The 26,170-nt window shown below is 45.1% G+C and overlaps 1 protein-coding gene across 3 annotated transcripts in view; it reads right to left on the bottom strand.

The window, feature by feature from the left end:
- LOC148055446 (E3 ubiquitin-protein ligase RNF38-like) overlaps window positions 1-26,170 on the bottom strand; it is a 227,137-nt gene that overhangs the window by 23,086 nt on the left and 177,881 nt on the right. For all 3 annotated transcript variants that reach the window (XM_087760431.1, XM_087760432.1, XM_087760433.1), the window contains 4 exons: window positions 21,575-21,742; window positions 6,010-6,180; window positions 1,954-2,115; window positions 697-803 (listed from right to left, as the gene is read on the bottom strand). In XM_087760431.1, the coding sequence (XP_087616557.1) occupies window positions 697-803; window positions 1,954-2,115; window positions 6,010-6,180; window positions 21,575-21,742 (608 nt within the window). The remainder of the gene's footprint in view (window positions 1-696; window positions 804-1,953; window positions 2,116-6,009; window positions 6,181-21,574; window positions 21,743-26,170) is intronic.

Genomic DNA, 26,170 nt, shown 5'->3' with positions numbered 1-26,170 from the left:
ATTTTGTCTTAATTTCAAAAACGGAACCTACAAAGAACAATAAATTCCATGTCACACATCTAAACTACAGCAGACAGGATCTACTTTAAAAGGTTACTGATAACCCCTTAATGTTACTTCTCCCATCCCTTCTCTTCCAGAAATGGTTAATCAGGTGCAGAAGTTCAAAAGCTGTAAGAGATTACCAGTTCAGAAGAAAAAAAAAAAAAGCCAAAGCAAAAAACACACCCACACCCAGAAGGCTCCCCTCATTATGTTTCAGTAATTAATTAAGAGTAAATTGATTTGCCTGGTTGTTTGGGGTTTTTTTTAAGGACTGTTAGATCTTTATCCTATGCAAGTAGACTTTAGGATGTAACCATGGGTATAACTCATAACTATTATCCAAGAATCAAGTGTAACCATTCTACATTGAACATCTTTAAGGAGATTTCAACAGAAAGAAGAGGCATAGCAGATCCCAAAACTACATTATCATCAAACTGTTCACTTGTACTTGTTTTTTTCTTGCTCAGGTATGTATGCTGTTCAAATAGACTGGAAACTTTAAATATAACTACAAGTTTTCTTATTCCTTGGGATTGTCCGAACTGTCTGTACCCTGTGGTAGAGCCCAAACATTAAAAAACATTGAGGGGATCAACTAGCTTACAGAGTTATTTAGTAGTCTATGAGTACAATGTGCTTTGGACTTACAGCACATATGGTAATAGGTTGGGATGGTACGAGTGTGGTGGTATTGGTTGCTGTGATCGGTATCTACTGCGCCCTGTGAGTCTTCGAGGCATAAAAGGTGGGTAAGGCTGTAAAAAGGAAGAAAAACTTCAATATTTTCTTGTCTTATTTAATAATGAAATTAAATGAAAAGTGAATGTTGAAATACATTTTAAATAAGGCATTATCCAAAAAAATCCAGCCCTGTCCAAGCCAAAAAATACCAGCCTTTTCAAACAATTGTTTTGACCAACAGATCTCATCAGTAATATACAATTATACTATCCTGCAGGAAAAAAGTAACGATGCTAACCAGAAACCCTTGCAAGCTAGCTAATAAGCATTTTGTATGGCTTAGCCTATATACGGGCTGGTTTGGACAGGCAGGACTTGAATTGGTGAACATGCTGCAAACCAAAAGCTGAGGGCTTTTGACCTGGCGCAATGCGCTGGCTTGTGCAGTTGGTTGGGTAGGAATGAGAGTTTTAAGCAACATATATACAGGAGTTCTTTCGCTGGTACAAGCCAAATATCCATTAGGGGGCACTGCCAGGATGCTCCACAGCAAAACCACTTTATTTAAAGAGCAAGGTTTAAAATTAATAAATAAAGAAATCACATTCAGAGTTGGGCTCAATTACATTCACTTTTGGGAGGAGGGGCTGTAGCCTTTCAACTGCATACAGATATAGTGCCTAAAGAGACATTCAAGTTTACAGCTTCAACACATTCTTTCCATAGGAGAAAAAGACTATTTTCCTGTTTCAATTTGCATGCAAAGCTCTTTAGTTTACTTACATAAGTCCTCAGTATGACTGCTTAAAACATCTTGCACTGTCTACTAAAATGGGAGCAGGTAAAGAATTGTAACTTAGACATAAATTGTATTTTTCTAAAAATACTCAATAGTGAAAAAAAAATGTTAGCAGATTTTTAGAACCAAAATTCACACACCACTACTGAAATGATATTCAGAGGCCTTGAGACATTTACTTCTATGAAAAAAGATCGCTCAAAGATTTTGCTAGCATGTTTTCATTCTTCCAAGTTTGAGCCCTCAGGCTATATGAAGTAAGTCTAACTGTAAAAACGAACCACCCTGACTTTCCACAGCTGCAGCCACTAATGAAATTCAATTGCAAAAATGCCATTTCTCAATAAAATGGTTATAACTTAGGGCAAAGATCAAGAACTTGAGCTCAGCATGCATGAGGATGTAGTACAAAAAGCAATACTTACAACTCCAAATGAAACCTCTTGGTGTAAAGGATCATGGGTTAAGAAGTGGATAGGAGCTGAGGAAGTCAATGTTGGTGGATGAGTTGATGGAGGGTAAGTAAAGCTTCCTATAGGAAGATGTTCTCCAAGCAGTTCTACTTCATTCTCTATCCTTTGAAGTGGCTAAAAGAAACACAGGGCTTGTCGTATTAATAGAAAACCATTTTTAAAGATTTATTTTTTAATACCTAAAAGCCACAACTCCAATTATATGTTCTGAGGAGTTGTGGAAATTTTATGGAGTTGTACTGGGTATATGTGGCAAGGTTTTGGTAGTGGGGAGGGCTGCAGGGGTGGCCTCTGTGGGAAGAGGTAAGGGGCTGCCTTGTGCCAGACACAGCTGGTTCCAGCTGGCTCGGCAATGGACCCACTGCAGGCCAAAGCTGAGCCAATCAGCAGTGTTGGTGGTGCCTCTGTGAAAAACTATTTAAGAAAGGGAAAAAGAAAAAAAAAAAAAAAAAAAAGCTGGATGGAGAGTAGGAGGGAGCAAAAAAGAGAAACAGCAGAGGGAACACCAAGGTCAGAGAAGGAGAAGGATGAGGAGGAGGTGCTCCATGGCACCAGAGCAGATATTCCCTGCAGCCCATGGAGGACCCACTCTGGAACAGACTGATATTTCCCAAAGGAACTGTGGCCCATTGAGAACCCATGCCAGAGCAGATTTTCCTGATAGGGATGCAGCCCATGGAAGAACCCACACTAGAGCAGATTTTCCTGACGGACTGCAGCCCATGAAGAACCCACGCCAGAGCAGAGGAAAGGTGTGAAAAGGAAGGTGCAGCAGAGAATGACTGCTATATACTGACCATAACCCCCCACCCCTCCTCCCTCTTGTGCCGCTTGGGCAGGGAGAGGAATCTGGAGGAGAAGAACTACTAGCAGTGGATGAGGATCGAGTCAGGGATTGATTACTTGAGAAACTTGACCCATACAAGTCCATGGGACCAGATGGACTACATCCAAGGGTGCTGAGAGAACTGGCCGATGTCCTTGCAAGGCTGCTCTCTATCATCTTTAAAAGGTTGTGGAGATCAGGGGGAGATCCCTGACAACTGGAGAAAGGCAAACATTGCATTCATCAACAAAAAAGGCCAAAAGGGCAATCTGGGAAACTACAGGCCAGTCGACCTTACTTCAGGAGTAAGTCCTCTTGGAACATATTTCTGGGCACGTGGAAGAGGGAACAGTCAGCATGGCTATACCAAGGGAAAATCATGCCGGATCAACCAGATTGTCTAGTATGATAAGGTGACTGGATTTGTGGATGAGGGGAGAGCAGTGGATGTCATTTACCTCAACTTTAGCAAGGCTTTTGACACTATCTCCCACAATATTCTTGTAACCAAGTTCGGATGTTACAGTCTGGATGGGTAGACAACCAGATGGATAAAAAAATGTTTGGATGATCAGGCTTAGATCATAGTGGTTAATGGGTCATACTCTACCAAGATGCTGGTAACAAGTGGTATAGCACAGGGGCCTATCCTATTTAACAACATTATTAATCTCCTGGAAGAGACAGAGTACTTGCTCATGAAGTCTACAGGTGATATCAAATTGCAGAGAACAGTCCATACACTGGAAGGTAGGGCTGCCATACAGCAGGACGTGGACAGGCTGGAGAAATGGGCCAACAGGAACCTTATGATATTCAACAAGGACAACTGCCAAGTCCTGCACCTGGGAAGGAAGAACCCCTGGCAACAATACAGGCTGGGGAATGACTGGCTGTGAAGCAGCTCTGCTGAAAAGGCCCTGGGGCCCTCAGTAGACAGCAAGCTGAACATGAGCCAACAGTGTGCCCTGGCAGCAAAGAAGGCTAGCAGTATCTTGGGCTGTATTAACAAACAGTAGCATAGCCAGTAGATTGAGCGAAGTGGTTATCCACCTTCTACTCAACACTTGTTAGACCTCATGTAGAATACTACATCCAGCTTTGGGCACCCAAATACAAAAAAAAGAGACATTGTTAAAATAGAACAAGCTCAAAGGAGGGCCACCAAGATGGTCAGGGGACTGGAGCATTTGTCCTATTAGAAGAGCTTGAGGGAACCGGGCTTTTTCTGCCAGGAGAAGAAAAGGCTTGGGGGAGGGGGGAAGGACGCCTAACAGCGTCCTTCCAATACCTGCAGAGATTTGATCAAGAAGATGGAGCCAGGCTCTTTACAGTGGTGCATGGTGGAAGGACAAGAGACAATGGGCATAAGTCAAAACAAAAGAGGTTCCAGCTAAATACAAAGAGAAGCTTTTTCACCATGAGGACAGTCAAGCAGTGGAACAGGAGCCTAGAGAGTTTGTGTAGTCTCCATCCTTGGAGGTTTTCAAGACCCAACTGAACAAAGCCCTGAGCACCCTCACCTGACCTCATAGCTGATCCTGTTTTGAACAGAACGTTGAACTAGAGACCTCCCGAGGTGTCTTCCAACCTGAATTATCCTCTGATCCTGTCGTCCTATGATCCCTTTCATCAGACTGCATATATAAGGCAGCAACTGACTTCCTTAATAGAGACATGTTCTCAAACTGAAAAAAATACTTCTACTTCACTACCATAAGGAATAATTGAAGGCACACTGATGATATGAAGAATTAAGAAGTTTCTTACAAAAACAACTCAGCATTTCCCTGTGAAGCAAAAATCTTCATTATGAACATCATGATTTATACTTATACATAATCTATTGCCATGTTTAGGCTAGATACATTATCTTGAAGCTATACTTTTGCTATTAGGAAAGATCAATTAAAATCTCAGCTCATTTTGGTCTCATTTTTCAGGAAAACCTTAACTCTACTATTTCACTAATTCACCCTTCTTTTCCCAGTACTGAATTCCACATGCTTCGAAACAGTCAGAAATGAAAGTCATCTTGTGGAAGCAAAGGAAAAGGAAAATTGTTTCCCCATTCTGCCGAACAAACTTTAAATAGTCAGCATTTTTAAGGCACTAATTCTTCTAGTAAGACTTGACAGCAAAAAGTCAAGCTATCGAACAGAGCTAAAAGTTAACAAGGGAGCCTATTCCTGAAGCTAAATTAGCAATCTAAGTTAAGAAAGAAGCCCCGACATTTTCTGAGGGAAGACATCCTGATTACCAGAGAAAACTATGCAGAACCGTTCCCCCATGACTATAGTGAAATTATTACAATAGTGCCAACACCTGACATTTAACACAGCAGTATTTGTTACTGCTCAAAACAGTCTGAGCAGTATTTGTTGGTAATACTGAAATTATTTTGTATTTCTGTATTCATGAAATATTGGTAGAGCTCCAAAGAAACAGGCACAAAGGCGCCTGGCAGAAGATTAGTAAGTGGAAGTTACTAACCTCTGGCAGAAGATTAGTAAGTAGAAATTCCAAAATGTAATTTTTTCCCTCGTGTCCAAAATAGCATCTTCTCTCATGTTTGCATAAGCCCTATCATGAAGGCATTAACATTTCAGCCAAGTTTGTTTAAGTGAAGAGAGTCGATAATTTCCATAAGCAGGGGAGAAAAGAGGTTCCAGTAGGCCGTAGAAGGTTTAAGTAATACTTTTCACACTAGTGTTCGGGGGGATACAGTGGTCACTTTAAATAAACTGTGAATTAATGTGGTAGAAGCATGCAATAGGAATAATGCTTTGTGCTTTCTGGTCTCTCTACAAAGTTTTTTCTCCGAGACCACTGCTGCACTACACTTAGATCTCTATATTCTCTTTTATTTTCTGGAAGAACACCACCTGCAGAAGCAGTACATGAAGCAAACTTATGTCAGACTGACAAGAATACAGGCCTCCAGGGAAACGGAGTGGGCAACAGCTGAGGAAATCTTAAGAGAATCAAAATTAATTTCAAAACAATACTTTTTTTTTCTTCAGACTAAGTCTTGCTCAGGTAACACTACTACAAAACCCCAATACTTACTCTAAATCAGATCCATTTTTTCTCTCAACCAGAATGTTATTAGAAGGACAAGAGCATTATTTGCTGGTCAACCCCCAAATATTTTAGGAGAGGGGATAAGAAGCATTACTTACTGAACGTGACTGCTGTGCTTGGAAGGGAACAAATTGCCCTGGAGGTGGCAGGTGAGACGGGTGATGCGGAGAGAGGTGAGGAGGATGCAAAAGGAATGAGTCATTAGAAATCAGAGGTGGGAACGCTGCATATGGTACTGGTAGACGTTGAACCGAGCACGCCTGAAGCATCTGAAAGAAAATGAACATTTTTACATCTAGAGTGAAAGGAGATTATTAAAAGAAAGCAGTCCACTTACTTACCCTTAGCTTAAAAACACAACCCACACAATAATTCAGTCAGAAACTCAATGAACAGTGATTCTAGTACAGAACAGGACTGTTCTGGTTTAACCCTAGTCGGCAACTAAGCACCACACAGCTGCTCGCTCACCCTTCCCACTCTGATGGTGGGATGGGGAAGAGAATCAGGGGAAAAAAAAGTAAAACCCATGGGTTGAGATAAAGAGTTTAATGGGACAACAGAGGAATAATAATAATAATAATTATTATTATTACTATTATTATAAAAGAATATACAAAACAAGTGATGCACAATGCAATTGCTCACCACCCGCTGACCAATGCCCAGCCCGTCCCCGAGCAGCGATCGCTGCCCCCCGGCCAACTCCCCCCAGTTTATATACTGAGCATGATGTCATATGGTATGGAATAGCCCTTTGGCCAGTCTGGGTCAGCTGTCCTGGCTGTGTCCCCTCCCAGCTTCTTGTGCACCTGGCAGAGCATGGGAAGCTGAAAAGTCCTTGACTGGTGTAAGCACTACTCAGCAACAACTAAAACATCAGTGTGTTATCAACATTATTCTCATCCTACATCCAAAACACAGCACTATACCAGCTACTAGGAAGAAAATTAACTCTATCCCAGCCGAAACCAGGACAAGGGTCTAAAAGTGTGATGCTACCAGCTACACTTGCAAGGTGCAAAGGGCCTTTTACTTCAGATGAAGTCAATAGGAGTTGGGAGTGTTGACTCTGCATTATCAGGCAGAGACTCCCAAGAGGGGAGCAGGTTTACTTACCATAGTAGTTTCTGTTCTTCCCATATATTACATTTACAGACACATGCCAAGAAAACAAGCACTAGTTGGAACTGAAGGACTCCTAAATGTCAGATTGTGCCCTAAACAACTCTGTTGCCTGAAGTTGGGCCCCTTCTCTTCCTTCCCCTCTTGCTGGTACCTGCTGTCCCTTTCTCCTCTGTCCTGGGACTCTGAGGTGATCTGCTGAAAGAAAATGTCGTCCATCTGCCGCAACTGCAAGGCTGTGGCTGTAACCCAAACAGAAGCACTACAGCCTACCTATGCTGACATCTCCCCGCAAACAGACATCCCAAGGATCAATATAGCTGTCCAGACCTCAGGCTGCATGGAGCTCCAGTATCTGGAAGTCCCCCTAGCACCTGAAGGCAGCGGTGGATGTCATAGCTGCACAAGTGTGCCCAGCTGGAAGAACTCTTCAGACAAGTAGCTATGTAACAAGAGGAGCTCAACAGGCAGCGCAGTATCTGGGAATGCGAGCAGGAGATTGATGCATGGTATTGTGCACTGTCCCAGGCTGAGCAATAGCCCTGCCTTAAGGCTGTGCAAGGGGAAGGTAAGTGGAGTGACTACATCAATGGATAAGGGAAGAGCTACAGATGTCATCTATCTGGACTTCTGTAAGGCCTTTGACATGGTCCCCCACAACATCCTTCTCTCTAAATTCGAGAGATATGGATTTGATGGATGGACTGTTCGGTGGATGAGGAATTGGCTGGATGGTCACATCCAGAGGGTAGTGGTCAACGGCTCAATGTCCAGATGGAGACCAGTGGCGAGTGGTGTCCCTCAGGGGTCCGTATTGGGACCAGTACTGTTTAATATCTTCATCAATGACATCATTGACAGTGGGATCGAGTGCACCCTCAGCAAGTTTGCAGACGACACCAAGCTGAGTGGTACGGTTGACACGCCTGAGGGACGGGATGCCATCCAGAGGGACCTTGACAGGCTTGAGGAGTGGGCCCATGTGAACCTCATGAGGTTCAACAAGGCCCTGTGCAAGGTCCTGCACCTGGGTTGAAGCATTCCCCAATATCAATACAGACTGGGGGATGAGTGGATTGAGAGCAGCCCTGCAGAGAAGGACTTGGGGGTACTGGTGGGTGAAAAACTGGACATGAGCCGGCAATGTGCGCTCGCAGCCCAGAAAGCCAATTGTATCCTGGGCTGCATAAAAAAGAAGCATGTCCAGCAGGTCAAGCGAGGTCATTCTGCCCCTCTACTCCACTCTGGTGAGACCCCACCTGGAGTACTGCGTCCAGCTCTGGAGTCCTCAGTACAGGAAAGACATGAACCTGTTGGAGAGAGTCCAGAGGAGGGCCACGAAGATGATCAGAGGGGTGGAAGACCTCTCCTATGAGGAAAGGCTGAGAGAGTTGGGGTTGTCCAGCCTGGAGAAGAGAAGGCTGCGGGGAGACCTTATTGCAGCCTTTCAGTACTTAAAGGGGGATTATAAGAAAGATGGGGACAGACTTATTAGTAGGGCCTGTAGCGACAGGACAAGGTGTAATGGTTTTAAACTAAAAGAGGGTAAATTCAGACTAGATATAAGGAAGAAATTATTTACGATGAGGGTGGCGAGACACTGGAACAGGTTGCCCAGAGAGGTGGTAGATGCCCCATCCCTGGAAACATTCAAGGTCAGGTTGGAAGGGGTTCTGAGCAGTCTAATCTAGCTCAAGATGTCCCTGCTCATTGCGGGGGTGGGGGGGTTTGGACTAGATGACCTTTAAAGGTCCTTTCCAACCCAAACCATTCTGTGATTCTATGATTCTGAGTTATAACTAGCCTTAAAAGTTCCGCTCATTTCCATGTTTTGACGGGAGCCTTATGCTCTGGAGTGAAACTCTTTCTCTGACCTATGAAGGCATCACCCAGAGACAGAGTTTCCAATAAAAGCAGACCTCTCCTCTGTGAAGTTATGTGTCCAAAATATACTGTGAGTCACTAAAGTTTGAACTCTGAGGAATCAAGGTGGTGGTAGGGAGAATAGAAACTCACTTCATGGAAAGTTTCACTTCCAGCTCTACACATCCAGGAACAAGACCCCAGATTTGCATTGTTTCAACTGCTTTTTTAATCAGTCACCAGAATATCAGACATTCCTTTTATGTTTTTGACCATTAAAAGTGCAACTCACTTATGTAAACAAGGGTATTTATTAGAGACAGTTTTCAAACATTAAACTTCACTGCTCCACTTCCAAAGTGAATCAAGTTTTATTAAGAAATGAAGAAGAGTAGAGGACCCAGCTGTACTCTCTCCTACCCAAAGCATATTGTTCTCATTAGAAAATACAAAACACATTATGGTTGATATGTATAATGACTGCAAAGATGGTAAGGAGATATAGATTGTGATCATATTCCAATAGCTAAAGTGCAGTCACAGCCTCACTTACTGTGGTCATGACCCCAAATTGATACTTACACCAAGCTGATACAGTTCAAGATTAATCTGACCTAAATACTAATTTTCCTCAAATGATCCTTTGAAATAAATAATAAATGTGCAGGTACAACATAACATAGTATTCTGTAACGCATGTAGGAGGTACTTTTGGAAATATTAAAACACAGTTCATCAGTTTATATAGTAGCCAAGAATAAATACAGATTATTATAGCTTTAACGTATGTTAAGGGTACTGCATAAAGATTATCGAGCAACGTTCTGTGATGTGTGTTATGCAGGAGGTTAGGATATATTTTAAATGTCCTTCAGGCTTTCAAATCTACTGCCTTTATCCAGTTGTTCAATACTGAAGAAACAGAATGTATTCCTCACCCAGTATTACAATAAGAGGACATGTCAACCAAGTCTCCACTTTACAGTGTTATATTCTGAAATAATTTTCAATTTCATTTTTTTTAAGTAGAGCTAGAATGTGCAATGATCTCTGGTACTAAAAATAAGCAACCATTACAATTCTAGAAAGTCTTTTCATGAGTTTATTGAAAAGTTTTCATTTTACAGGCTGACTTTTCCAGACCATTTCACAACGAGAGACAGAGAGAAAGAGAGACAGAGAGAAAGCGAGAGAAGGGGAGGGGGGGCAAGGGAGAAAGCAAAAGACAGACAGAGCAGGAGTGAGAGACAGGCAGAGAGACAGAGGTGTGCGCGTGCACAGATGCAAAGGAAGAAAGACAGAGGCATGAGCAAAGACGCAGGGGAAGAAAGAGGCAGACAGAAAAAGAGACAGAGAGGCGCACGCAGAGACAGAGATGGGTGCGCACATAGACACAGAGGAGGAGAGACAGCGATGCAAGTGCAGTTGCAGAGGAAGGGACAGATGCAGAGACATGCACACGTTCAGACGCAGAGTGAGAAAGAGGCACGTGCACACAGACACAAGAAGAGAGACAGAGAGATGGGTGCGCAAACAGGAGGGGAGAGACAGAGATGTACGCGCATGTAGAGACATGCACGCACAGACACAAAGGAGGGGAGACAGACATGTGTGAACAGAGATGCAGAGGAAGAGACAGAGACACACATGCGTACAGATGCAGACAGAGAGAAAGACAGATACAGAGGTGCATCTGCACATGCAGGGAGAGACAGAGACGCGTGCACACACAGGTGCAGAATGAGAGAGAGAGATGCACACACAGACACAGGCGAGGAGAGTCAGAGAGATGCGCACACGGGAGCAGAGACAAAGATGTGCGCGCACACAGATGCAGAGAAAGAGCGACCAAGAGATGTTTGTGCAGGCAAATGCAGAAGAAGGGAGACACAGTTGCAGGCACGCACAGACAGGCAGAGAGAGTCAGTGAGGCACACACGTGCACAGATGCAGAGGAAGAGAGAAACAGAGACGTGCATGCACACAGACACAGGAAGAGAAACACGTGAGAGACAGAGAGACAGAGAGATGTGCACACATGCACAGACTGGAGCACACAGGCACAAAGAGAAACAGGGAGGCACACATGTAGAGGAATAGAGACAGACAGATGCACATGCACACAGATGTGAGGAGATGTGCGCTCATTCAAATGCAGAGAGAGAGAGAGAGAGAGAGAGATGCACACACAGATGCAGAGGAAGAAATGCGGGCGTGCGCAGACAGAGAGGGAGAGAGACAAGCAGGGAGAGAGACAAGCGGAGAGAGAGACGGAGATGCACACAGATGCAGAGGAAAAAAGACAGAGATGCACGCACACACAGACATAGACGGGCATGCACACAGACACAGAGGAAGAGAAACAAAGATGGGGGTGTGCACAGATAGAGCAATAGAGACAGAGACATGCATGCGCACACACAGACATAGATGGGAGCACACACAGATGCAGAAGAGACAGACAGGCGCGCACACAGATGCAGAGAGAGACAGACAAAGAGAGAGAGACAGACAGATGCATGTGCACAGACAAATGCAGAGGAAGAGAGAGAGTCGTGGGCATGCACAGACAAAAACAGAGACAGACACAGAGACAGAGGTGAGCACACACGGATACAGAGGAAGATGAACAGAGATGTGCATGCGTACAGATACAGAGGAAGAGAGTGAGACAGAGACATGCACATGCATAGACATAGGCACACACAGATGCAGAGAGAAACAGAGACATGCGCACAGATGCAAAGGAAAATAGACAGACAGGTATGCACACACAAAGACGTGGAGAGACGTGTGCACATTCAGATGCAGAGAGAGACACTTGCGCGCACACAGATGCTGAGGAAGAGAGACGCGTGTGCACAGAGATGCATACACACAGATGCAAAGAAGAGACAGAAAGACGCGCGCACACATACACAGACTGGAGCACACACAGACGGAGAGAACCAGGGAGGGGTGTACACAGATGCAGAGGAAGAGAGACAGAAGCGCATGCACACAGATGCAGAGAGACGTGTGCATGTTCAGACAAGGAGAGAAACAGAGAGGCATGCACCTGCACGGATGTAGCAGAAGAGAGACACAGACACCTGCATATACATAGATACAGAGAGAAGTGACTGCACACAGACGAGGAGGAAGAGACGACACACACACAGACACAGAGACATGCATGTGTACAGAGGCAGAGGAGGAGAGAAAGAGAGATTCATGTGCACAGAGACATGCAGACAGACTCAGAGAGAGAGATAAGCGCACAGAGACACAGAGGAAGAGAGACAGAGAAGCGTGCACACAGATGCAGAGGAACAGACTCACATACAAACGCAGAGTGAGACAGAGAGAGACTCGCACACAAACACAGAGCGAGACAGAGAGAGACGCACACAGATGCAGAGGAAGAGAGACAAAGATGTAGACAGAAGGGGGGGGCAGGCGGGACATGCTGGAATGCCAAAATGAAGTGGAGTCAAAGGCAGCCAAGTGGTATGCTACAATTGACAGTGCCAATGTGTTTTTCTCAATTCCTTTGGCAGCAGAATGCAGGCCACAGTTTGCTTTTACATGGAGGGGTGTCCAATACACCTGGAATCGACTGCCCCAGGGGTGGAATCACAGTCCTACCATTTATCATGGACTAATCCAAACTGCACTGGAAAAGGGTGATGCCCCTGAACATCTACAATACATCAATGACATCAGCGTGTGGGCAACAAAGCAGAAAAAGTGTTTTAGAAAGGAAAAAAGAATAATTCAGAATCTTCTGAAAGCTGGTTTCGCCATAAAAAGAAGCAAGGTCAAGGGACCTGCACAGGAGATCCAGTTCTTGGGAGTAAAATGGCAGGATGGACGTCATCATGTCCCTATGGATGTGATCAACAAGATAGCAACTATGTCTCCACCAGCTAACAAGGAAGAAACACAAGCTTTCCTAGGCCTTGTGGGATTCTGAAGAATGCATATTCCAGATGATAGTTAGCTTGTGAGCCCTCTCTATTGAGTAACCCAAAAGAAGGACTATTTTGAGTGGGGCCCTGAACAACAACAAGCCTTTCAGAGGATCAAACAGGAGATAGCTCATGTGGTAGCCCTTGGGCCTGTCCATATAGCTGTGTAAAATGTGCTCTACACTGCAGGTGGGGAGCATGGTCTCACCTGGAGCCTCTGGCAGAAAACATCTGGAGAAACCCAAAGGTTGACCTCCAGGGTTTTGGAGCCAGGGGTATCAAGGACTCTGACTTAAAAAGAGATACTAGTAGCATATGAGGGGGTTCGAGTTGCTTCAGAAGTTGTTAGTACAGAAGCACAGCTCCTCTTGGCACTGCGATTGCCTGTGCTACACTGGATGTTCAAAGGAAACATCCCCTCTACGTATCATGCAACCAGTGCTACATGGAGTAAGTGGGTAGCGTTGATCATGCAATGAACTTGACTAGGGAAACCCAGCCGCCCAGGAATCCTGGAAGAGATCATGGACTGGCCAGAAGGCAGAGATTTTGGAGCATTGCCTTAGGAAGTGGCTCGTGCCCAAGAGGCACCACCATATAAGGAGTTATCAGAAGATGAAAGGCATTATGTTCTGTTTACTGATGGATCCTGTCGTGTTGTAGGCAACCACTGGAAGTTAAAAGCTGCTGTGTGGAGTTCCATACGACAAGTTGTTGAAGGTGTTGAAGGAGAAGGCAAGTTAGCAGAAGTGAAAACTATCCAGCTGACCCTAGAGATTGCTGAATGAGAAAAGTGGCCAGTATTCTGTCTCTGTATTGACTCATGGATGGTGGCAAATGCCCTATGGGGGTGGCTACAGCAATGGAAGAAGATCAACTGACAGCACTGCTGCACTGTGGCAAGGCATCACTGCCCAGGTAGAAAACATTGCTCTAAAGGTACAGCACGTAGATGCTCACATGCCCAAGAACTGTGCCACTGAAGAACATTGAAACAATAAACAGGTAGAGAAGACTGTCAAAATTGAAGTGGCTCAGGTGGACCTGGACTGGGAGCGTAAGGGTGAGTTATTTGTAGCTCAATGGGCCCACGAAACATCGGGACATCTAGGGAGACATGCAAGAAAGACACTGAGGTGCTGGAGCGCATCCAAAGAAGAGCAACGAAGCTGGTAAAGGGTCTAGAGAATAAGTCTTATGAGGAGCGGCTGAGGGAACTGGGGTTGTTTAGTCTGGAGAAAAGGAGGCTGAGGGGAGACCTTATTGCTCTCTACAACTACCTGGAAGGAGGTTGTAGCGAGGTGGGGGTCGGTCTCTTCTCCCTAGTAACGAGTGATAGGACGAGAGGAAACGGCCTCAAGCTGCGCCAGGGGAAGTTTAGATTGGATACTAGGAAAAATTTCTTCACTGAAAGGGTAGTCAGGCATTGGAACAGGCTGCCCAGGGAAGTGGTTGAGTCCCCATCCCTGGAGGTATTTAAAAGATGTGTAGATGTGGCACTTAGGGACATGGTTTAGTGGTGGACTTGGCAGTGTTAGGTTTCTGGTTGGACTCGATGATCTTAAAGGTCTTTTCCAACCTAAATGGTTCTATGATTCCATGATTCCATGCAACATACAGATGGGCTCGTGAACGAGGGGTGGACCTGACCATGGAGGCCATTATGCAGGTCACCCATGAACATGAAACATGTGCTGCAATCAAGTGAGCCACAAGTAAAGTCTCCCTGGAATAGAGGGGAGTGGCTGGGTTTTCGATACGGCAAGGCCTGGCAAATTGACTATATTGGACCACTGCCACGAATGTGCCTAGGCAAGCACTACATACTTACCATGGTGGAAACAACTACCGGTTGGCTAGAAACATACCCTGTAAACCATGCCACTGCCCAAAACACCATCTTAGGCCTTGAAAGGCAAATTTTGTGGCAACACGGTATCCCAGGAAGAATTAAGTCAGACAATGGGACTCATTTCTGAAATAACCTCATAAACTCCTGGGCCAAGAAACACGGCATCGAGTGGGTGTATCACATCCCCTATCACCTACAAGCCTCTGGAAAGACTGAGAGATATAATGGACTGTTAAAGACTATGTTGAGAGCGTTGGGCACTGGGGCATGGAAGCACTGGGATATAAATTTAGCAGAAGCCACTTGGCTGGTTAACACCACAGGATCTGCTAACTGTCCTGGTCCTGCCCAAACAAAACCCCTACATACTGTGGGAGGAGATAAGGTTCCCGTAGTGCTCATAGGGAAGTGGCTGGGGAAGGTGATGTGGGTTGCTCCTCCCTTGGGAAAAGGCAAACCCATTCATGGGATTGTCTTCACTCAAGGACCCAGGTGTACTTGGTGGGTAATGTGGAAGGATGGGGAGACCCGGTGTGTGCCTCATGGAGATTTAACCTTGGGGGAAAATAATCTGTGATGTGAGTTGTATGTTGTAGGAAGTAATGTAGCAGGAACTACCTGAAACAATGAAGAGTGAGCTTCGCAAGTAACCCGACAAGTGCAGCAGTGACCCAAACCAAGCTGGTGTTGGTGCCCAACAATTGATCATGCTGCTTCTCCTGTCCTGAGCAACCACCTTGACAGATGGGGCACAAGTCATAACGTGTTCTTATGGACATTTTTGGGGGTGGGGGAGGCCCATGCAACGGGGAAATAACATCTATCTGTTAAGGGACAAGGGATAGTAGTTAATGAGAATGTATAAATCTGTATGTTGGATGTAAAGATGGTTTAATTATGTTGTATAAGTTACAAGTGTTGGCAGGAGGGGATTTCAGGAATGTGAAACATATACAATGGGATAATCAGAAGATATTTTAATGTTCAAATTATGTGGAATGAGCATGACGCAAATGGGATGGAATAAGTGGTGGAGATTTTACTGGATCTGGCTGGGATGGAGTTAACTTTCCCCATAGTAGCCCTCATAGTGCTCTGCTTTGTATTTGTAGCTAGAATGATGTTGATAACATACCAGTGTTTTGGCTACTGCTGAGCAGCGCTTCCACAGCATCAAGGCTGTCTCTCCAACCCCCCCTCCCCCCAAAGGCTGGGGGTGGGCAAGAGATTGGGAGGGGACATAGCTGGGACAGCTGACCCAAAGGGATATTCCATATGCTATGATGTCATGCTCAGCAATAAAAGTTAATAGAAAGAGGAGGAGGGGGCATTTGTTATTAAGGCGTTTTTGTCTTCCAAAGCAACCACTGCGTACTGAGACCCTACTTCCCAGGAAGTGACTGGACAGCACCTGCTGATGGGAAGTATAGAAAAAATTTTTTTTGCTTTGCTTCCGTGCATGGCCTTTGCTTTCTTTCATTCAACTGCCTTTATCTCGACCCATGAGTTTTTCATCTTATTTTCTCCCCCTGTCCTGCTGAGGAGGGGGGAGTGAGAGCAGCTTGGTGGGCACCTGGCAGCCAGCCAATGTCAACCCACCACACGTGCACACAGATGCAGAGGAAGAGAGACAGACAGATGCGCGTACAGACAGACATGGAGAGACGCGTGCACACACAGATGCCGAGGAAGAGAGACCGAGAGACACACGTGCACACAGAGGTGCACAGGTAGAGAGACAGAGGGACATGTGCAAAGAGAGATGCAGAGGAAGAGCAGCAGAGACGTGCGCACACAGATGCAGAGACGCTTCTGCACACCAGTGCAGAGGAAGAGAGACATGCACACACAGAGTTGCGTGCATACACAAACGCAGAGACAGAGAGAGATGGGCAGAAAGAGAGACAGAGAGGCGCATGTGTGCAGAGTAAGAGAGACAGAGAGACAGAGGCAGTCACGTGCCCACAGATGCAGAGGAGGAGACAGAGACACATGCACACACATACACAGACTGGAGCACCATCAGACACAGAGAGAAACACAGAGGCGTGCACACAGACACAGAGGAAGAGAGAGACAGATGCACAGCACATACGTGGAGAGACATGCACACAGAGAGAGAGGCAGAGAGGCAGAGACACGAGCACACAGACACAGGAGGAAGAGAGAGGCACACACACACAGAGACGCGCGCACACACAGACACCGAGAGATGCACACGCACACAGATGCAGAGAAGATACAGATGCACACGCACATGCACAGATGCAGAGACAGACATGCATACACACAAAAGCAAAGGAACAGAGAGACAGAGAGGTACACGCACACAGACACAGGCATAAAGCGAGACAGAGAGAGACAGAGAGACACACAAATGCGCGCACTTAGATTCAGAGGAAGAGCGTCTGAGAGACACTCATGCAGATAGATGCAGAGACGCACACAGACGCAAAGGAAGAAAGATGCGAGCACACACAGGTGCAGAGAGAGACACAGACATGCACACACAGAGACATAGAGAGACATGCCTACGCAAAGATGTGGAGAAATACAGATGCATTCACACAGCCACAGACATGCATGTGCACAGAGGCAGAGGAGGAGAGAGCGATCCATGTGCACACAGAGACACATGCAGACAGACACACAAAGAGACACAGAGAGAGAGAGAGGCGCGTACACACAGATGCAGAGGAAGAGAGAGAGACAGACAGAGGCGTGCGCACGTAGATGCATAGTGTTGTGGTTTAACCCTGGTAGGCAGCTAAGCACCATACAGACACTCGCTCACTCGCCCCACAGTGGGATGGGGGAGAGAACTGAAAGAGTAAAAGTGTGAAAATTCATGGGTTGAGATAAAGACAGTTTAATAAGAAAAAAAAGAGAAAAAAAAAACAAAGGAAAAAAAAACCAGAAAAACAAGTGATGCAAAAAACCCACGACTGCTCACCACCAGCCAACTGATGCCCAGCCAGTCCCCAAGAAACGGCAGCCCTGGCAAACTTCCCCTTCCCCGCCTAGTTTTTATTGCTGAGCATGACATCATATGGTATGGAATATCCCTTTGGTCAGTTGGAGTCAGCCTACTCACTGGCAGGGCAGTGTGAGAAGCAGAAAAGGCCTTGACACTGTGCAAGCACTGTTCAGCAATAACTAAAACATGGTTGTGTTATCAACACTGTTTTCAGCACAAATCCAAAACATAGCCCCATACCAGCTACTATGAAGAAAATTAACTCTATCCCAGTCAAAACCAGTACAATCTCCACCCCTTATTCCATACCATTTACGTCATGCTCAGGTCCCACATTATCCAATACATCCTCATTAACCACCACCCCCCTTCCCATCCTTTGACACAATACACAGATATCATTCCCTTAGTCTATGGACTACCCTTGTAAAATGTCCACAAAACGTCCATTGAGTTCATTTAGTCCATGACTTTGGGCTACATCTGTTAATGGTGGTCACTCAGGACAGGAGAGGTGGTGTGTTGCGTGGAGTTATTGGGCACCAAAGCCAGCTCAGGTCGGGTCACTGCTGCACTTGCACTGCTTCTTGTGAGGCGCGTCCTCTATTGGTTCAGGTGGTTCCTGCTATAGTAATTCCTATAACATGCAACTCAGATCATGGGTTACAACAATTTAAAGGTATTTCCATTACAATCTCCACCCCTGGTCTCTTTGGGCCGGGTTATAGGGTTTAACATTGCAATGAACTCCTCCCCTTGCTCCTAGCCTGGCTAGCAGCAAGGGGTTCCTGTTATAATACCTTTGACATATGGCAGCCACAGCTGAGGCAACATACAGCATCATATAACACTGGCATCATACAGCAATGGCACCATAAAACTCAAATCATGTTTTTTTTTTCACCCAAAATCAAATCCCCTTGAGATACACATCAGACTTCCCCATCCTTCTGCATTACCCACCAAGTACACCCAGGTCCTTGAGCAAAAGCAGTCCCATAAATGGGTTTGCCTTTTCCGGAGGAAGGACTAACCCAGACTGTCTTTCCCAGCCAGTTCCTTATGTGTACTACGGGGACTTTATCTCCTTCCACAGTGTGCAGGGTTTTTGATTGGGCAGGGCCAGCTCGATTGGCAGATCCCCTAGTGTTGACTAGCCAAGTGGCTTCTGCTAAATTTGTATCCCAGTGCTTGAATGTCCCAGCACCCATTGCTCTCAGTGTAGTTTTTAAAAGTCTATTGTATCGTTTAATTTTCCCAGAGGATGGTACATGAGGAGGGATGCGATATACCCAGTCAATGCCATGCTCCTTGGCCCAGGTGTCTATGAGGTTGTTGATCACCTCCACCACAGCTAATTCCCTCAGATACTGGATACCTCCCACAACGGTGGTCCACTTGCCTCGGTAATTTACAAGATCTTCCTTGAAGGGATATCTTTCCTTCATGCTCAACAGGAGGCGCCTCCAGAGGCTGAGGACTGTTGCCCCTTTTCCAATCCCTTTGTCAATGGCCTTATCCCTAGCAAGGGATCCCAGCTGCCAGGCTTTCTTACCCTCTCTTTCCTGACTATTGACCCCAATATCCCAGCATCGGAGCAATCAGCTGATAATTTGCTCGCCTGGTTGACACCTAAAATCTTTTCGCATATCTCACAGCTCACTCGGGGATAGGGATTGGGTGGTTTCTGACTCGTTTATGCTTTCAGTCTCTTCCCTCTCCTGTTCTTGCGACTGCCCTGCTGCAGAACAGGCTGCCTTTTCTGATTCTCCCTCCTGTTCCCTCTCAGGAGAAGCTTCTTTCCCCTTTACTAGACAAGTTGATCTCCACTTCCATTGTTTCTTCTTGACTATCCCGGAGCAACTGATACAGCTGAGGGTTGAGTCTCTGGTTCAGCTACAGTGTCTGTTTGTATGTCTTCAGATCCAGAGACCCTCTCTTCTCCTTGAGGGTGCTGAATAGTTCTCAGTAGGCATAGGCCAGGCCCCAGCACAGTGCAAGAAGTTGTGTCTCTTTGGCGTAGCCAGGGCCAGGGCATCCTGTTTTCAGACATTCTATCACTTCATCAGGATCCTGCACTTGTTCGGGGGTGAAGTTCCAGGCCATCGGTGACAACCATTCTAGGTATCTTCCCATATTCTCCCACATGCCTTGCCACCCATAACCACACTGCCTCGGGGCAAATACCTGGGTGATATTCCTAAATAGTTGGTTAACCTTAGAAAAAACAAAAAACCATTATTCAGAAGTACCAATAGGAGTGTTTTGATTACCCAAGGATGTTCAAGATACTGAAGACTTATTGTAACAAGGGAGCAAACATCTACCCCATCGAAGAAGGGGAAGGTGCCATTCTGTGTTTCCTCCACTGAATGCCTCTCAGAGGAGAAAAGGGAAAGAGTGTAATTGTTAATTGTCTCCATGAGATGGTTCCTGAAGTACAGGGAAGGCATCAATGCAGGGCCCAAATACCAGATTAGGATCAAGGCTAGTGTTTTTATCATAATTCTCCCAGGCAAAACACCACCAAGTGCTACACAGCACAACAAACTGCAAAAGCCAAAACCAGCCTTTAACAAGTTCTCAAATTTGATGTACAGTAAAAAAAGGGAGCATGGCACAGATCAGATAAACCAATGTCGAGGACAGATAAGTCAACATCGCGACCAGCAACTGTTAAATAGATATAATAATTATAAGTTCCCTCCAATACACTCCGGTCAAATCTGTCGTTATTTCAAGCCCTTCGAGCCCCACATTGGGCACCAAAAAGGACTGTTGTGGTTTAACCCCAGTAGGCAGCTAAACACCAAACAGCTGCTCGCTCACTCCCCTCCCCCCAGTGGTATGGGGAAGAGAATCAGAAGGGTAAAAGTGTGAAAACTCATGGGTTGAGATAAATACAGTTTAATAGGTAAAACAAAAGCTGCGCGCACAATGGTCTGAAATGCAAGGTCTGCACTCTGCTTCTTGCCTTCCTCACTCCCCTCAGGATCTTGAGCTCCAGTCAAGTCAAGGCTGCCACTGATTGCCACGTCCTCAATTAGTTCTTCCTTGTTCATGAGCAGCAGATCCAGCTGTGCATCCCCCCAGTTGGCCCATCCAACACCTGTATTAAGAAGTTTTTGTCATTGTTCACCCCCCTCAACACACTCCAGAAGGCTCCTGGACTGTTTCTGTCCCATTGTTGCCCTTCCAGCAGATGTCAGGGAGTTTCAAATCCCCCATAATAACCAGGGTCTGTAATATGGAGACTTCCTCAGGTTGCTTAAAGAAGATCTTGTCCCCTTCTTCACACTGATCAGGTGGTCTGTAACAAGCTCACATCATGATATCACCCCTTACTAATCTCTTCTCTGTTTCTGACCCACAAGCTCTCAAACAGCCTGTCACCCATTCCATAGAAGAGCTCTATATGCTTGAGCTGCTCCTTCATGTAAGGGGCAATCCCCTCTGCTCCCTTGCCTGTCTTTCATAAAGAGCTGTTAGCTGTAGATGTACCATTTTATAAGACCATTTCCGGATAAAAGCTCTAGGTGAGATTCTTAATAGTACTTGATGAACTTAAAATCTTTTCCTGTAAGCATCTGAATGTATGTAGAATAGCTGCTAATGGATAGGGTAAGAGACCAGATCATAAACCAGCATCCATTTTGAGTCAAAACTACATGAGAATATGGTATAATTCTATGAAGGGACCAGGGAAGCACAATACATTTACTAGCTCTAAAGCTTGCACTATTATATATACCATATATATACCATTACAATTTACCCCAGGAAATAATAGTTTTTATTTTACATCAGGGAAAGCTGTATGGGCAGTGAAACTCCAGGCTTTCTACCTCCTAAGAGGTCTAAGTCCAAAGTCAATATAACTAGAGAACCATACTTACTGGAGGAGGCACACTACAGATAGGAAGGTGCTGTCCACTGAATACCACAGAACAACCTGGGACCTGCTGTGTGCCACAGGGTGGTATGTGCTGGGCTGTACAAAGTGGAATTCCATGTGGCGCCACCGTTGTCACCGTGTATGAGACAGGGACTGCGCCCTGATGGATCTGCAGAAAAAACACAAGTGTATGAAGCTGTTACAAGGGCTTTGGACAGTTATGGCATGGCATAGGAAACAAACTTTCACCTAACATAATAAAAAAGTATTTTTTTACTCTGAAGGTGCTAAAGAAGGCAAATACCTGTAATCCCTGTCCTTTACAAAAAAAAAAAAAAAATCTTCTCATTGGAGTATCACTCTTCAGTCAGTGCTTTTAGGACAAGGTCAGGAGGGACCTGTTAAGTCCTCCAAGACACCATTAGAGGCACTCAGAAGCATCTCAAATTCAGCAAAGCTGCCCCTCCCACACACTAAGGTTAGTTCTTAGAGAAAATATGCAGCAGTAACTCCCATGTAAAAGCCAATCAGAAAAAGGAGAGGGGGGGGGGGGAAACCCCCTACAAGTAGCTAAAGAATCTCTTCAACTTGTCCTTGCAGAGTGATTAAATATTAACCCAGAGACTTATATCTTTGAAGAAAAAGAACTTCAGATAGATTTTCTTTCCTGTAAAGAACCCTGAATACCTACTCTGAATGATTCTGAAAGAATCTCTGAATGCCTACTCAGGGCAACACTCCAGGGATGTGTCTTAACATGACTAACAACAGTAGTTGAAACCAAAGATTAATTTAAAAGCTGAAAAAGACAAGGCTACATATTCATAAACATGCCTTTGAGACAACATCCACTAAATATCTACAAACATAGTAGAGAACATGATGGCTTACACGTTTTTTAGTTAGCAATATTCACTTAAAACTCAATCATCAATCCAAGGATAGAAGGTATTCTGGACCCAGACACTGCTCAGTTCCTTGTATTACATCAGGAATCTAGCAAAAACTTCAAAAAATGATAGGTAGGGAACGTGGATCCACAGAAAGCAATTATTTTGAATAACTTTCCTTCACAGCCTACTAAATGGAATCCAATCTTGGAAAATGAACAAGCAAGAACAGCTCATTACAAAGGTGAGAATAAGTACATTGGAGAGAGCTAACCTACTGAACTGGCCATGAGATGCAGAGGCCAAAACAGGAACATCATATAGATGACTGAATAAAACTTCAAATCTCAAAACTGCACATACTGGGAAAAAAGCCACTCAGCAGAAACAGTGACTTTGACCTAGTTCCAGTTCACGTACCAATGCAAATATTTTGTATGTGAGTTATCAGAGAGTTTTTAATGTCATAACTGTTAGATGTTTGAGGGTAGTGCCAGATGTGACTCAGGAGAGGTTACCACTGCTCTCAGTGCAGAAAGAAAGAAAAAAAAAAAAAAAGAGAAAGTGGCTTCCTGTCTAGACTAGTGTCCTGGTTTCAGCTGGGATAGAGTTGATTTTTTCTTCCTAGTACCTGGTATAGTGCTGTGTTTTGGATTTAGGATGAGAATAATGTTGATAACACACTGATGTTTTTGTTGTTGCTAAGTAGTGCTTACACCAGTCAAGGACTTTTCAGCTTCCCATGCTCTGCCAGGTGCACAAGAAGCTGGGAGGGAGCATAGCCAGGACAGCTGACCCAGACTGGCCAAAGGGCTATTCCATACCATATGACATCATGCTCAGTATATAAACTGAGGGAGTTGGCCGGGGGGCAGCGATCGCTGTTCGGGGACGGGCTGGGCATTGGTCGGCAGGTGGTGAGCAATTGTACAGTGTATCACTTGCTTTGTATATTATTATTGTATTATTATATTATTATTATTATTACTACTACTACTATTCTATTTCATTTTACTTCAGTTATTAAACTGTTCTTATCTCAACCCATGATTTTTCTGACTTTCACCCTTCCAATTATCTCCTCCATCCCACAGGGGTGGGGGGAGTGAGCGAGCGGCTGTGTGGTGCTTAGTTGCTGGCTGGGGTTAAACCACGACAACTAGTCTGTGCAAAGCACCATCATGGAAGACCCAGAGTAACTATGAAAACACTAACACCTGGTTGTGGATAGTGCTTGGAAGGTAGTAACAGCATCATAGAACAATCGTTTCTCAAGATGACGCTGTAAGTCCTATCACCCAAGGACAAACATAAATTGTATTTTTATTTTGAGATGCTTTAGTAACTCAACTGTTCAGATACAAGTGAAGGCTGTGACATGGCCAGAAAGACTATTAGCTTTAATCCATGTGCTCTGCTCCAGTTGCAGATACTTCCTAATTGAGCAGCGGTCTGCACAGAAAATATATCAGTGATCTGCTGCTGTACTGAAATGCACTTTATAAGTTGTGCTGTAAGAATTGCATTTTAAGCCTGGCAGTTTGTGACCTGGATATAGAAACATAGACTCATTTAGGTTGGAAAAGACCTTTAAGATCATCGAGTCGAACTGTAAACCTAACACTGCGTCGTGGTTTAACCCCAGTCGGCAATCACCACACAGCCGCTCGCTCACCCTCCCCCCGGTGGGATGGGGGAGAGAATCTGAAGAGCAAAAGTATGAAAACTCGTGGGTTGAGATAAGAACAGTTTAATAACTGAAATAAAATAAAATACAAATTAAAATAAAAAAGAAATTGTAATGAAAAGGAAAACAAGAAGAGAGAGAAACAAAACCCAGGAAAAACAAGTGATGCAAGTCACCAAGCAGCAATCACTGCTCCCTGGCCAACTCCTCCCAGTTTATATACTGAGCATGACATCATATGGTATGGAATACCCCTTTGGCCAGTCTGGGTCAGCTGTCCTGGCTATGCGCCCTCCCAGCTTCTTGTGCACCTCCTCACTGGCAGAGTATGGGAAGCTGAAAAGTCCTTGACTTAGTATAAACACTGCTTAGCAACAACGAATTGCACTTGACTTCATCTGGATCGCTGGATAACTGCTCGATGTCCAGGTCACTATAAATCACCTCCAGCATGGCTAATTCCCTCAGGTACTGGATATCTCTCTCCATGGTGGTCCACTTGCCTGGCTGACATAGAACATCTTCCTTGAAGGGATACCTTTCCTTCACGCCTGACAGGAGTCGCCTCCAGAGGCTGAGGGCTTTTGCCCCTTTTCCAATTGCTTCGTCAATGCCCCCTTCCCTAGAAAGGGATCCCAGCTGATTGGCTTCCCTACCCTCTAATTCCAGGCTACCGGCCCCGCTATCCCAGCATTGGAGCAGCCAGGTGACAATGTGCTCTCCTGGATGACGGCTGAAATCTTTTCACATATCTTGCAGCTCACTCAGGGACAGGAATTGGGTGGTTACCATCTCTTTTATGAGTTCTTCCTATTTCTCCTCCCCAAGCAGTGGCCGCCTCTCTTCCTCCTCCTGTTCTCGTGATGGCCCTGCTTCAGAGTAGTCTGCCTCGTCCACTTCTTCTTCCTGCTCCCTCTTAGAAGAAGCTTCTTCATCCCTTACTAAACGAGCTGACTTCCGCTTCCAATATTTCTTCTTGTGTATGGGGGCGACTGATACTGGTGTGGGTTGGTTCTCTCGTTCAGCCGCAGTGCCTGTTGCCAGGGTTTGAGTACCCGCAGTGCCTGTCGTTTTGTCATCAGATCCAGAGACCTTCTCTTCCCTTTGAGGGTACTGAATAGTGTTGAACAGGGCTTGGTAGGCATGGGCCAGGCCCCAGCACGTTGCAGTGATTTGTGTCTCTCTGGAGTTGCCAGGGTGACAGTGTAATTTTCCAAATATTCTACTAGTTTTTCAGGATTCTGCACTTGTTCAGGGGTGAAGTTCCAAAACATTGGAGGTGCCCACTGTCCTAGGCATTTGCCCATGCTCTCCCACACACCCTGCCACTCATAACTATCCAGCCTTGGGGCAGATCTCTGGATGATATTCTTAAAATGCTTATTAATCTTAGACAAAACCGAAACAATATTCCCAAGAAATACCAATAGATGTATCTTAACTACCCAAGGATGTTCAAGATACTGAAAAGATGTTGCAATGAAGGAGGAAACATCATAGAAGAAGGCAGCGAAGGTGCCATTCTGTATTTCCTCCATAAAAAACCTCTCAGAGGAAGAGGCATAATTGCTAATTGTCTCCATGAGGTGGTATCTGAAATAAAGTAATGGCTTCACTACAGAACCCAAATACCAGATAACGCTCAAGGTCAGTGTTTTAATAACAATTTTCCCAGGCAAAACACCACTAATGACGGCAGAGCACAGCAAACTGCAAAACCCAACACCAATCTTTAACACGTACTGCAAAAACAAGAGCATGATGCAGATCAGGTAGACTAATACCGAGAACAGAAGAATCAATATTATGACTGGCATCTGTTAACAGATACAAATTCCCTAATACACTCTGGTTAATCTGTTATTATCTCAAACCCTTCGAGCCCCACGTTGAGCGCCAAAAGGACTGTCGTGGTTTAACCCTAGGCAGCAACCAAGCATCACACAGCTGCTCGCTCACCCTCCCCCCCAGTGGGATGGGGAAGAGAATCTGAAGAGCAAAAGTAAGAAAATTTGTGCGT

Source organism: Nipponia nippon, unplaced genomic scaffold (assembly GCF_047370975.1).
Source record: "Nipponia nippon isolate SJK-2023a ecotype South Korea unplaced genomic scaffold, ASM4737097v1 scaffold_22, whole genome shotgun sequence".
In the NCBI taxonomy this organism is placed as follows: domain Eukaryota; kingdom Metazoa; phylum Chordata; class Aves; order Pelecaniformes; family Threskiornithidae; genus Nipponia; species Nipponia nippon.
This window is presented reverse-complemented; position numbering and strand designations above follow the sequence as displayed.